Genomic DNA, 13,741 nt, shown 5'->3' with positions numbered 1-13,741 from the left:
TTCGGCTGCTGTAGCACATAACTCACCAACATCAGCTGAAGTTTTAGCAAACAAACCTTCGTGTCACCGTCAGTCTTCCTTCCTGACATGAACGAGGAAATAAAAACAAGTTACAGGAATACATCTGTAAACAAACAGCTTTTATTAAGACAATTGTGTCAGGAAATCAGGTGTTAATGCTGATTTAATTTATTCTTCTCTGTGTGTTAAAGGGTGTGTATTGTTATATTAAAGAATAGGAGAGTATAAGGTATTTATGGGACCTTTTTATTTTTGCTTATGTTGTCAAACCTGCTGGGTGGAGCAGGTTACCATAAGCAGAGTTATAAATAACAGGCTGAGCAGGTAAAATAAAGAGGCTTTTGTTCAGTAAAACCTTTTATTAAAAGTCCATTTGAAAGAAGAAGCCGATCGTTCAGTTTTTAGGAGATGATTTAAAGTCTTTAATCTCCCGATGAGGGTTTAAGATAATTTATTTCTGCTTTATTTTACCAATTTAAAACACGCTGGAAGCTTTTTATGATCCATGCTGCGAGGATAGTTTCATCAAGAGAAAAAGATAAATTAACCAAAAACGGAAACTGTCTGGCTTTGGTTTTAAAGCAGCAACAGGTGGAACGCTCCTTTTGGTGAGTCTTTGCCCCGGGCAGAGAAATGAAAACATCTGAAAGTCTGATTTATGGATGGATGAACGGAGGCGTGGTCCTCAGTAATGAGGGCGTTGCTCCGGTCTGTCATGGTGAAGAAGGAGACAAAAAGATTTACTGCTCCGTCGACATTCCAGCCCTCAGCTGTGGTCAGGAGGTTCCTCACTGGGTCCATCATCACTGCTCCTCATCATCATCTGAGACGCCTTCCTCTGGAGGGTTTCTGATCATGTCCCCCTGGCAGGACTCTGTGTCCCCTCTGGTCCTGGACCTGTTGTCTGACCACAGAGAAGAGGCAGAAAGGGATGAATGGAGTTTTAACCAAAACCACTGCTTGAAAAATATTTAGTTTGTCTCAGACTGCGGCCCAAAGGAGCAGGTAGATGAACCAGTTCAGGTCCTGTTTGGTCCAGATTTTCCTGCAAACACGTCTTCAGTTGAGCAACAGTTTGTTTTAAACCTTGTTATTTCCTGGTGACAGGTCAGGACTGCAGGCGGACTCAGCTATGTCTTCGTAACGTCAACACAGTTTGGTTTTACAGCGTCTGAAAATAAAATAAAGGCAGCGTGTTCTCCTATAATCTACAAACGTCTCTGCATTAATCACAAAGGTGCTGTATGAAACAGAACCCGGCTTTTAGACACGTTCCTCCTGAGAAGAAAACAGGATAAATCTGTGCAGCTAAAATGTGAGATGAAAGAAACGTTTTAAAGACAAACAGCTTAAAACGAACCGGTCAGCAGGTGAGAATCCGTGTTTTAAATCATGATAAAGGTCATCTCTCTCTGGGCTGGGAATGTGAGCAACTAGTTTGCAAACAGTGTTTGGACAGAGTCTCCAAAATGTCTCAAAATATCCTCACCTTCCTTGTGTGACTCACAGAGGCTCACAGTCTTGTCACTTGAATTTTGAACATGCAAAAAAAAAAAAATTGTGCATCAAATTCTTTTCTGAAAATAGCCACCGAGTCGTTGCGGGCGTATCAACCCATCAAGGTTTAGTTTCTGTAAATTCTCGAGTGCTGGAGCTGTATTTGACACCTCCTCGTGACAGAAAACATCCGAGGCTACAGCCCCAAAGGTCCAGGTCGAAACATCACACAAATAAGAAATGATTACTGAAAACTGGTCCAGATCTGACGAAGTGTACTTCAGTAGATGCAATCATAAATGTACAGGGTGGCTGCCAGGATGGGTACAAAATGGGACAAGGTGGGTACGATGTGGGCAGGCGAACAACGTGCACGTCCTACAAAAGTCACAAATCCTCAGTGAGACTCCAACAGAAGCGTCACCAACTCGTCTCCAGTGAGACCTGCATGTTGTCGTTTTTTAACCTGGATCCAGTCCAAACAAACGAACAACAACGTGCATCAATCATAGTTCGTTCATCCGGAGTCCTCCGGGTTACATAACAGCTCTGCATACCAGGTAGGATCCCAGCCTGGTCTGAAAGCCTCGAGGACTTGGATGAAACAGAACGGGGCACGCACACACAACAAACTCCTGGCAGATTTTTATCAATGTTCCCTGAACTGAAGGAGACGAACTCCGTGTGAGTTCATCTCTTCTATTGTCAGCGTGTTTGTTAAAGCCTCCCATTATTTCCTTTCATGTTAAAACATTTGGTGACCACGATGACTGTTCACCCACTGTCCTGCAGATTTACAAGGTGACCCAGGTGGAGAGGCTGTGAGGCTGTGAGGCTGCAGTTAAAGGTACGAGGAAGTGAGACTGATGGGAACTGATTTGATTGAAGAGGCCGGTCCAGGAGGGCTGTTGCTGCCTGCCCTGCACACCCCTGACTGCTTTCATGTCGCCCAGATCCCTGACTGCACAATCATTCCAGTTGCTGAATAATACAAAGCAAACAGTGACCTACTTTCAAAGTAGGGAACAAGCTAAAGACAAGACCCGGAGCTGGATCCAGCATGGAGCAGGACTGTGGGGGGAGTGGAGTCCCATCAGGAGGCGGGCTGAGCCTTGATGGACAGGTGTACGCTCAGATCCATGCAGAGATTTAGGAGGACCGGGGCCAATCAGGTTTGGAGCAGGAAGCATGGTGTGCCACGTGAGGCTCTGATCCGATCCAGACGGTCCTGCGGTCTCCATCTGGTGCTTCCAGTTCTCCTGTAAATGTGATTAAAGCAGGCAGACAGAAGAACACTGCAGCAAGCCCCCATCCTGGAGGCCTCCCTGCAGCAGGAATGCAGGGCCACACATGTCACCCCATCCTCCTGCTGACCCTTTGGGTTAAAGCTGCATCATCATGAGCTGCAGGCACAATAAGCAGCTAGTCCAGACATTTACGTCCTTCTTTGGTGCGATTGTCACAACACAGTCAGTGACAGCGGCTGGAAAGATTAGAGCCAAGTAATAATTTCAAGGTGAGTCACAGGTTGATTCAGTTTCTGTCTTTATGGTGACAGAATGATTAACACCACCTCTTCTGTAGTTACAGTTAAAGTGCAACAGGGTTAAACTTTGACAACAACCTGCAGGCAATAATAGATGTGCCGAAACATCATGACCTTTATAAACACTGCCTAATATTTCATTTTGACTTTGAAAGGAGCTTTAACAATCACAAGCAGAGACCGAGTGAAGCTGTGGATTCTTCATTCGGACCCATTTCTTCCATGCAAACTCCAACTCGGTCAAAACAAAAATAATCTGCAGCTGCAGGTTCGACCATCATGATGCATTCTGTGTAAGGAGATACATCTGTAGCAATGAAAGGAGCTGTGATTTTTAAGAATGGCTACAAACAGAGAGGGTTCAGACGTGGATCTGTCTTGTTGTGCTGATGTCACACCTCGGAGGAATCCTTCGAACTAATACTGATGCAACTTCCTGCTTTTAAAAAGGATGACAGGTTACTCCGTGTGTTTGGACTTTTTCAGGCTGAGACAGAAGAAGGAGGTTCTGCTCTTCAGGATCTGAGGGGGAAATGTAGGCCACGCCGTCAGCTCAGCTATATTTACATCTGCATCCGTATACATTTATATTCAGAGTCCCACCGGCTGGTAAAAACAGGCGCGTCCTCTCTTCATCAGCTGCAGCGATCAGTGACTCTAAGCTTGTTCTTTGCTAATGGGATTGATGTCACGGTGACAGAAACCTGCACTTTATTAGCACAATCACAGGTGTCCTCAAGAAATAACCTCAAATACTGCATTAAGATCCATAATGTCAAGTCTTTCACATAATTTAACCAAAGTATGAGCTCAGCTTTAGCAGGACAGGTAAATGATTGAAAACTCTGCTTCCTGCTGTTTCAGTCAATGGCTGTTATGTTATATGATAGTTTGATATCAGGACCAGCAGGAAACAATAACTCCTCAGATAAAGTTACTTTTACTGGATTCTGGCGTAAAGCAGCGGAGGACCATATTCCAACCTCTCAGCTCCTGACAAATTCAATTAATTAAATTGTACCGAAAGCTGAGAGTGAAAGAAAACGTGTCTTAAAATGAACTTTGCATGACAGAAACTGACTTTAATTTAAATAAAGTGTTTGAGACTGTAGGTCTGATTCAGAGGAGCTTTGAAGCTTCCTCAGTCATCTTCAGTAAGGAAAAACAAGGCCTAAAAAGACAACTAATAAATTGATAAGCTAATAAATAAATAAGCTGTAGTGCAAGTAGGAGACAAAGGTTTTGTAAGAATGCTTTATTTACACCCGAGCGTTCTGATGACAAGGATTAACAGATGAGAAGTGTCTGTTTTAACATCTTTATTTGTTTCTTTCATTGTTTCAGGAAGGAGGGGAGGTGGAGGAGAGTGGGCAGGCAGGTGAGTGGTTTTACATCAAGGAGCAGAGGAACGCCTCCTGCTCATCTGGGTGCAGTTTCTGAAAGAGGTGGATGAGTTGATCACCTTTAATTTACCTGAATCTGGGCCCTGTGATTGATCATGTTGATTGGTTAATTAAGTGACTTTCTGACACTTCTAGTATCTGACAGGATAAAAAAACAAAAGTCTGTTAGGTTTTTATATCTTAGATTCTAATTATTCAACAGGAAAGGTCTGGTTTTCATGTAAAATCATAGAGAGGAGTGTTTTAAACGTTTATAAGGCTATATCAGAATGTTATTTTCATCCAGTTCTTCGCCACTAAACCCACATTTGACACCAGGTTTATTTCCTTCTGCTGCCCGTCCTGCAGCGCAGCGATTTATTCCTCTCAGCAGTGATACGTCCTGGTTTCAGGGAGGGTAAAACGTCTCGGCAGCAGCTCTGCTGACGTCACGTCTCAGTCTGTGCAGAACTCAAAGATACTCGAGTCTGAAGGAGGAGAAACACAATAACATCATAGTTTTTCTTTTTTTGTGAACGATTGGCCCATTCTGGTTAGGAAATGACCCTGAGAAGGTTCCCAGCAGCAGCAGAGTTGGTAATCCTGGAGATGTGATGCAACAGGTGTTACAGCAAGATGTAATCTTGATTCCACGAAGGAAGGAAAAAGGACCAAATCCTGTCTGTGAAACGGCTGCGAGGAAAATAGATAAATAAATAAGTGAATGGGTCTATGCTGCAGTGTGAAACAGCCTCGCTGTTTCCTTGGAGACTGAGCTGAGAGCGGCGCTGACCAATCAGGAGGTGAGAAGGACGGCGGTGCGTTTCCTCTCACATCATGGCCTCCATGAATTATCACCAGGAGCCTTTTGAGTCACTCGCTGACGAATAGAATTAAAAAGAAGAAAATAGCTTGGCGGATAATTAAAACCTCATTTCAAGAGCTTAACTTTTTTATTACAATTACACAAACACTGGGGTTTTTAATGATGAGACCTCACAAATCTTTGTACAGTTTCAGCTGTTAGCTGTGGTGGCCATCTTGAATTAAGCTGACATGGATCGTATTGATTACACCCACTGACACGGAACAAAAACACGTTTAACATGTTGTACTGGTCGGCGGGGGTTCATGTGATGGATTGGCATGTTTTAAATGTTTGTTTGCTATCCTCTTCACTTTGTTTATGTTTCCTTATTTCTTAAGAGCTGTGAGCAGGACTGCATCATGGTTACTGCAGGAAACAAGGCAAAGTGCTTTAAACATGTGATGCAGAGAGTGGACACTTACTGTTTTTGATATTGTAGGAATTTTAAAGCGAAGCGACGAGACATCTTTCCTTGTTGCTTTCTGATCAGAGGAGCTCCCTGCACCTCCTGCTCATCCTGGAGACCGTCTGTCTCCTGGACACCTTCCTGCACCTGTGATCTGAGACATTTCTTCTTCGGGTTGTTGAGCTCAGAGGTTCAGTTTTGTTTCTCTGTCTGCAGAGAAAGATGCTGAATTACTGAGTCAGTCGTTGCTATGGAGCCAAGATTCAGTCCAAACAAAACCACAACCACCTGTAACCCTCTACTCTGTGTGGATTTGGATATGTAAATAAAACATCTTGCAAGTTAGCTTCAAGGAATACCAGACTGACCGCTCTTCTTCCCTGTTTTTGTCTCCTCAGACGTCCTGTGTGTCCCCTCCTGGTCCTCAGGTTGTCCTTCCTCTCATCGGACTGTTTGAACGAATCTGAGACATTTTCGGTCAAAGAAGTCAAAGAAGGGAACTTTTGAGTGCAACCATTTATTAAAAAAACGATGTCCAAGTTTCCAAACAGTGTTTCAAATCTAGAACAACAGAGTTCTGGTGATGATGGCGACTTCAGTCATTGGTCTAAATGTTGGAGCATTTTAACATGAATTATAACCCCTTAAATAAAAAAAAGGGTTAAAGATTCCTGACATTGAAGCTGTCTGTATGTTGAAGTGGACAGATAAACCTGTGGTGCCTCTAAGAAGATCCACATCAGCTCCTGGGGTCCGCAGGTTCAGACTCCTCCATCAGAGCTACAATAAAACAGCATGAGACAAAGGAGTGAAGAAGTAAAACTGAGAGAAAAACAGAAGCAGCTCCTTTTCTGTGTGTCGAATGTTTTTCATCCCATCAGCAGCAGTCTGAATGAGGCCTCGGAGAGCTCTCAGCATCCATTTGTTGCTGTTTGAGAGGCTTTGAAATGACTCAGACTTGTGTGTGTGTGTGTATTCAACTGTCGCATGTTATCGCTCCTGTGCATGCNGGGGGGGGGGGGGTATTTGGGACGGGCTCCAGGCCAGGTGTGGGGCAGATGTTACCTGAGGTGAAAACCTCCACAGAAGCATCTCCAGCAGCTCAGCTCATCGCTGAGCTCCATCACTGGCATCAAACTCCCACACAGACTCCCGGAGCGCAGCATCGTTTCCACCCACATGTCCCCCTGCCTCACACACACACACACACACACACACACACACTCCATCCTCGCTGTAACCCCCTCACACTGCTGGCTGCTCAGCTGCTGCAGGACATTTGGGGCAGATGAGAGGCTGGGAGAGTTTGGCAGAGGTGCTGAGGGATCTGCTCCAACACCGGGGAGTTGATTGTAGTGTGTGTGTGTGTGTGTGTGTGTGTGTGTGTGTGTGTGTGTGCAGAGATGCATGCTTTGCTCTGTACTGCCATCATGTGGTCACCGACAGCAGCATGAATCTGGTCCTCCCACCAGATCTGTTCTCTGTGGCACAGAAACTAACATTCGGCTCCTCAAGCTGCTGATTTCTGCTTCAAACCAAATCTAAAGGAGCCTCTTCAGTCTATAAATCTGTAAAATAATTTACCTTTCCACATACGCACCCCTCAGACTGTCCAATTCACTCATTTAGGCTCATCTTCTTAAATTCTCTTCATGTGGCAGTTTTCCTTTTTAATCATCTTGTGTTTTGTTCATTTATGATCAAAACTTTTTGTGATTTTAAGAGTTATTGGTCATTTTTTTCACATTTTTTAATAATATATAATGAAACTTGCTGCAGGTAAAAGATAAAAACACCTCGCAGGGTTTCCTCTCATCCTCGTCTCTCCAGCTTCCAGAGCATCACCTGCACTGCAACAAGCTCGGGTTTCCATGGCGACCCCTCCTCCGCTGCCAGCGGCGCTCGTGATGCCAGTCTTCACCCACTCCGAGGCTCGTTCCCGTGCTTTTAACGTCCCCCCGGCGTCCGCAGAAAGTCCTTCCTGTCTGGAAGCTCAGCAGACTCCAAACTCATTACGGATCTTACGTAACTTATTAGAAAACTTTGGGAAGTAATTCCTCCGGAGGGGAAACGGCCTCAGAGCTCATCCAACTACTGACGAATGAAATCAGACACGTTTTAAAGAGTTTTATCTAAATAAACACGGAGACATTTAGAAGCAGGTTTAAAATGTCCCAAATTTTATCTAGTTTCAGACTGGATTATATTCTGATGATGCTCTTAGAGACTCTTCTGTCTGTTTGGATCGAGGCTTTAATTTTCCTCAGACTAAAACACAATAAACTTTAAAACTGAACACCTGAGGTGGACATACTGTTCACAAACAGGTGAATCTGGAAGAACCTGGTATCAGGTCTGTGCTCAGTGAGTATCAGGTACACATCTGGTACCTACTAGGTACCCAACAGGTACCAGGTGTGTACTGGGTCCATACACTGGAATTACATGGAAAAAGCTGCTTTATAATACAGTCTAGTCCTGATAGGTACCAGGTACAGACCTATTAGGACCCAGTAGGTGTCCAATAAGTACCAGGTGTGTAAATGAATGTTTAGGTGATGTGATGAGTGTCCAGCAGCAGCTGGAGGAGTTTCCTCCTGCTGTTTGGCTCCTCAGGACGGAGGAGTAAATCGAAGGGAGGAGTCGATAAACAGGCAGCCTCGTACCGTTTGACCCGCTGAGCCACTGGATCGGACTGAACCGAGTCTGAATCCGTTTTGAACTGAACAGCAGGTAACTTCTCACTGCTTTAAAGGTAAAGAGTTCAGTTCAGCCCGAGTGGTTTTATTTAGCTCCTCTCCAACACGGAGGAGGAGGAGGAAGAGGAGGAGGGCCGGCTGGGTGATTGCTTCTCTGCTTCCTGTCTGTTTATCCCAAAACATCAGAATAACCGAGGAAACAGGTGGAGCTTTAACAGGCTTCACCTGCTGAGGATGGAAACATTTACACCAAAAAAAATGCTTTTATTTTGAAACAACCCAAATAAGGACTTCCTGAAGAAATGCATATCACCCACCAGATTCAGTGTTAAACCTTTGAACACATCCTGATCTGTTAGTTTGAATTAAAGCTCTAATATGTGATTCTTCAAGGAATGCTGGGTTTTAATATTGGTTTAGAGCCTTTTTTCCTCTCTGTGGGATGTTTTTTAAGCTTTATTTTATTGTTAAATTATTGTCATCAGGAGACAGAAGACTAACTTTCATTTTAAACCATTAAGGCTTAAAACTGGCCCTAAAGCGCGCCCCTGTGGACACCAGGAGAACTACAACAGGTCATGGTGGAGAAAACTCAAACAAGAATAAAGACTTTAAATTAATTTATTAAAAAAAGCATTTCTCCACTGAAGCAGAACAAACATCAATAATTTCTTACTATTGTTTGGAACGTGTACAATCAGAAAAACCGACTCGCCGGGTCGCCAGAACAGAGCAAAATAATCAAGCAAACGGGTGGGGGGGGGGTCTGCCAACACCACAACATCAACACAGCCTGGAGGGACAAAAAGGAGGCGCAAGGTATGATGGGAAACAAAAACAAGGAAGGGAAATAAAAAAAAACATTTAATTAAGTGCAGGTTTGGTTTAAAAAAGCAGTTTTTTTGTTTTTTTTCCTCCGTTCAGTTTACGGTTAATGACTTCTGTCGTGTCGGATACATGCAACATCTGGAACTACACATGGAGATTTGCTTATATCTGTGCAAGTATTAAAATATGAAGGTATAACAAAGCAGTTTTATATGGATATGTCAGAAGACGGGAGGGGAAGGTTTACCAAAAACTATTACACTGTTTCACCGAACAGAAAAAATAAAAATAAAAATCACAGAAAAAGATTTCTAACTCAGTTACCGAAATGTCACCAACCTCACTGGTTTGTACGCTTCCTTTAATTAATTTATTACTTTTCTAGATACATAAAAAATCCTATGTTCCACGTTTTGAACAAATACTGCATATCTACGCACAGCTGCAAGGAAGGAAGGTCAGTATTGTGAGGCTAGCTGCCAGAATTTTAGAAATCTTGGCTCCAAGTTGATCCCTTTGATTTTTTATTGTTATTTTTCATAATAATAATAATAATAATAATAATAATAAACTGAATGCTCGTCGCTCGGTTGGTCGGGTCCCACTGGCTGCCGGAGGCTCCGTTCTGCTCTGAGGTAGGTGTGACAGAAAGGGGGCGTCCAGCCCGAGCCGAGTCAGGGTCTCTCCCGGTCGGATCAGTTGAGGTCAAAGGTCAGCTTGTTGTTAAGGCTTCCTGTGGTCTTGCTTTAGTCACTCTGTTGTCTCCGCAGCTCACAGGGGCCACCTTTGAGTTTCTGTTTCCAGTTTTTAAAGGGGTGAACATTATTACTGTTTAACGGAAAACCTGACTGAAACTGAAAAGAAAACGTCTCCGTTTGGCACCTCGGGAGTGAGCGGCAGGAGAAACGAACAACAGGAGAAGAGGAATGGGTGGTGGGAGGGGTGATGGTGGTGGTGGTGGTGGGTCAGGGGGCGGGGCTTGTGTGGCGTGCACTCAGACTAGTTTGGTTGGTCGTTGGCTGCCGACGAGATCGTCTCGGTGGCGGCTGGGGACGCCTCGTCCTCCGTCTTCACGCGCTTGGAGTCGGGCTGTTCGCTCGCCAGCTGGTCCCCGTTCGGCCGCTTGGTGGGGAGGGAGGCGGAGGCCGAGGCGTGGGCCGCCAGCAGGTGGAGGGGGCTCGCCACGGCTGGAGCTGGACGGGGGGAGAGAACAGACAGGTCAGAAGAGGAAAGACGAGAACTAAAGAAAAACAAATGCATGAAGACAAGTTTTACATTTTCATTGACAAATAAAAATAAGACCAGCATGTCTGACACAGACAGGGTGAGCTGCGTATGAAGGAAGATATCCAATCAGAACTGATCTCTGAACAACGATGACAACAACAACTTATAAAAAAGGAATTTAAACGGGAGGAACGGAATGATGGAAAACTTTAAACCAGGGGGGTCAAACCCAGAGACGCAAGGGGGCCAAAATTAAATATTTGGTCCCAGCCAAGGGCCAATCACGATCAGTATTTATTAAAAAATACATAAATTAATTGGTTTTAGATGTATTATCTCAAATCATCCATATAGAAATATCAATGACCTTTTCCCAGTTACAGATTATACAGAATTTAGAGCAAACAGACTTTAATGAACACAGACAAATAGATCAAACTTCAAAAAGCTCATCATTAGCTGTCATTTCTTACGCCTCACTCAGCTTTTAAATGAAGTTTTTAACATTAAAACAGACAAAAACCTGATCATACAGAAATTAAAACTATATATTGTTGGCTTCTAAGTCACTGTCAGAGAAAACTTCAATTTTTTAAAGCAAAATAAGAATCAGAGACTCGATCTGAACCAGACTAGAGGGCCGGATCTGGCCCGCGGGCCCCGAGTTTGACACGTGTGATATAGAGGTTCTGATTCTGTTCTGGACTTCAAACCGGCGTCGGGCGCGTCTCACCTGAGCTGATGGGCGCCTGCAGGGCAGTGGTGAGGCTGTGGGTGCCGTTCTGCGTGATGGTCTTGATGGGCAGCTGGTGCTGACCCAGGGGCGCCTGCTGCACGATGGTCACGGTCTGCAGGGGGGGGGCTGACTGGGAGCTCTGGATGATGCGGCTGGCGGCGCCGACAGAGCTGATGCTGGGAATCGTCTCCACTTTAACTGCAGACAGACAGAATGAAACAAGCTGACTCTGTGGAGTAAACCCTCAGCTCTGATGTCCGGCTCTCCGTGGCTCACCTTTGACCTCGGTGTGCTCGCCGTTCTCCTGCGGTTCGCTCTTGATGATGGTGGCTGGCTGGGCGATGACGGCCGTGGCGGGGCTGAGGGACCCAGCCGGGATCTGCTGCAGGACGTGGACCGTCTGGACGGCGGGCTGCGATGCGCTGGTGCTCACTGGGGAGGCCATGGTGTAGGTCACAGGCTTGATGGTTTGAGGTAACGAACGCTGGACTGCTATGAGTACTGGCTGGTTGCTAACAGGCGAGCCTGGATCGGGATCGGGATCAGGATCAGGACATGAAAACTTTAGTTCTTCTCAATAAAGAGGAATAAAAGAATGAAGCGGACATAAAGACTAGAGACACGTGATCGAGTTTCCTGCTGAGAGAAGTAAGAATCTCAACAACAGGAAATAAAAATAAAGGTAGTGTTTCCTCAGACAGCAGCCGTGATCGCAGGAGACATTCGGAGACATTCGGAGAGCGGACAGAGGTGCTGTACCTGGTGTGTTCTGTGCAAAGCGTGCTTCCTGGATCACTGCTAGTTTTGGCTGGACTGTGGCGGTGGACACCGGGGCGGGAGCAGAAGACGTGTCCGGCTCCACGGGGACCGGGGAGCCCTCTCGTGACAGGCTGTCGGGGGTCTGGACGCCGCTGGAGTGAGCGGAGAGAATCCCCGAGTGATTGGGAGAGGCGGGGGCGCTCCTGCCGGGTCGGAAAGAAGAAGAAGAATCAGACGGTGAACTACAGAAGAAGAGTGGACACACGAGCAGCTGAGAGACGCTGAGACAGATCCAGACCTGGAGGACAGAGGTCCATGTGGGGTCCTGAAGCAGGGGACCCCCCGAGGCCTTCGTTTCCTGAACGCCTGCTCAATCAGCTTGGCTTCTGAAGACGGATCTATCCTCCAGAAGGAGCCTTTGCCCGGCTCCTCCTGCGACCTCGCCACTTTGATGAAGTAACGGTTCAGCGACAGGTTGTGACGGATCGAGTTCTGCAGCGAAATGAGACAAGGTTTGCTTGGAAGGTCTGCTCAGAGGAGACGGAGACCACGAGGACGAGACCAACCTGCCAGCCTTTGTCTGCGGTCCTGTAGTAAGGGTAGTTCTTGGTGATGTGATTGTAGATGCCGTTTAGTGTTAGCTGCTTATCCTGAGCCAGCGTTATGGCCTGGACGATCAGCTGTGCATAGGAGTACGGAGGTTTGGAGTCGTCCTGCGGACACGACAGAACCAACGAGCCACTCAGCTGAAGCACTGAGCTCATTCCTTCTGCTGAAAACTAAAACTGCGATTTGGTCTTTTCTCCAACATGCTACGTGATCTTTAGCATCCTGTTTCTGATTTATCTTTTAACTAAAACGTGTCTGAGCAGAGAGCCCGCTCTCACCTTGGGACTGTCCCCCCCGGAGGCCTCTTTGTCGTTCTCTGGCTGCGAGTTGTCGTTTATGAGCTGCAGCTCTGCGGAGCTGACCATCCGACCCCCCATCCTGTAGCCTGACGAGCCGGCCCCCCGAGGGCTGGAGGGGCAGGAGTTAGCAGCGCTGCAAGGAGACGAGAAGCAGACCAACATTTAAACAAACTCAAGAGAGAAAACTGTCGGGCAACAAACATTAATTACCACTCAATCAACGGGTGCAAACGGTGCCAGCCGGCGGCAGATTTCTGCAGATAGGCTGAAATGTTTACCTTCAAATCAGGTAAAATCCTACTTCAGTAAAAGTAGAAGTAACTTCTGATTTCCACATTGTTTATATAAATATACAGACCAAAAAACTACCTCTGCACCACAGACCTCTTCTTTTATTGTCACCGAAGGCACTAAAATGTAAATCTATTCTCTTTTTTTTAATTCCCTCAGCACTGCTGTTGTTTTCATGTCACCAGTAATTTCACAGGTTGTTTGGAGCACCTCCCTTTAAAGAAGCGACTCAGTCTGAGCTAAAAACACAACATTTATCGAGTTCTACCTGATGGTGCCGGTGGGTGACGGCAGGGGGCTCATCAGGTGGGCAATGTTGTCTGGAATGTTGATGGTCAGGGGGGAGATCTGGGGCTGGACTGGTTTCACCGGAGACTCCGGGGCCTCGCGCTTGGCTTTCTTCCCACTGGGCAGGGCTGTGAAGGTGATCTTGATGTTGGTGCTGGGGAACCTGAAGGTGCACCTGCAGGAGGAGAGCAGGGGGGTTAAAACCAGCTGACGGAGACCCGGGTCCATGACAGAGACCCGGAGACCCGAGTCCATGACAGAGACCCGGGTCCATGACAGAGACCC

At 46.0% G+C, this 13,741-nt stretch overlaps 1 protein-coding gene and 2 long non-coding RNA genes across 4 annotated transcripts in view; all 3 read right to left on the bottom strand.

Annotated features, from left to right (window-relative positions):
* Positions 1–246: 246 nt before the first annotated feature.
* On the bottom strand, positions 247–2,981 carry LOC119617504. The gene is made up of 2 exons (XR_005233819.1): positions 1,382–2,981; positions 247–1,192 (listed from the first exon to the last, which is right to left on the bottom strand). It is a non-coding gene; the product is annotated as an uncharacterized LOC119617504 (long non-coding RNA).
* Positions 2,982–4,323: 1,342 nt separating this feature from the next.
* Positions 4,324–6,961, bottom strand: LOC112450607. The gene is made up of 5 exons (XR_003039279.2): positions 6,786–6,961; positions 6,434–6,500; positions 6,089–6,183; positions 5,737–5,930; positions 4,324–4,934 (listed from the first exon to the last, which is right to left on the bottom strand). It is a non-coding gene; the product is annotated as an uncharacterized LOC112450607 (long non-coding RNA).
* A 2,063-nt stretch (positions 6,962–9,024) lies between these two features.
* The window catches only part of LOC108237772 (forkhead box protein K2-like), a 14,868-nt gene continuing 10,151 nt past the window's right edge, over positions 9,025–13,741 (bottom strand). Inside the window, exons 2-9 of one of the 2 annotated variants that reach the window (XM_017419438.3) lie at positions 13,437–13,631; positions 12,857–13,010; positions 12,536–12,682; positions 12,268–12,461; positions 11,970–12,172; positions 11,487–11,735; positions 11,208–11,408; positions 9,025–10,440 (exon numbers count right to left, since the gene is read on the bottom strand). In XM_017419438.3, the coding sequence (XP_017274927.1) occupies positions 10,247–10,440; positions 11,208–11,408; positions 11,487–11,735; positions 11,970–12,172; positions 12,268–12,461; positions 12,536–12,682; positions 12,857–13,010; positions 13,437–13,631 (1,537 nt within the window). In that variant the 3' untranslated portion in view covers positions 9,025–10,246. Of the gene's footprint in view, positions 10,441–11,207; positions 11,409–11,486; positions 11,736–11,969; positions 12,173–12,267; positions 12,462–12,535; positions 12,683–12,856; positions 13,011–13,436; positions 13,740–13,741 lie in introns of both variants that reach the window. The other variant, XM_037978611.1, reaches the window with a different exon arrangement.

Source organism: Kryptolebias marmoratus, linkage group LG12, assembly GCF_001649575.2.
Source record: "Kryptolebias marmoratus isolate JLee-2015 linkage group LG12, ASM164957v2, whole genome shotgun sequence".
NCBI classification, from domain to species: domain Eukaryota; kingdom Metazoa; phylum Chordata; class Actinopteri; order Cyprinodontiformes; family Rivulidae; genus Kryptolebias; species Kryptolebias marmoratus.
This window is presented reverse-complemented; position numbering and strand designations above follow the sequence as displayed.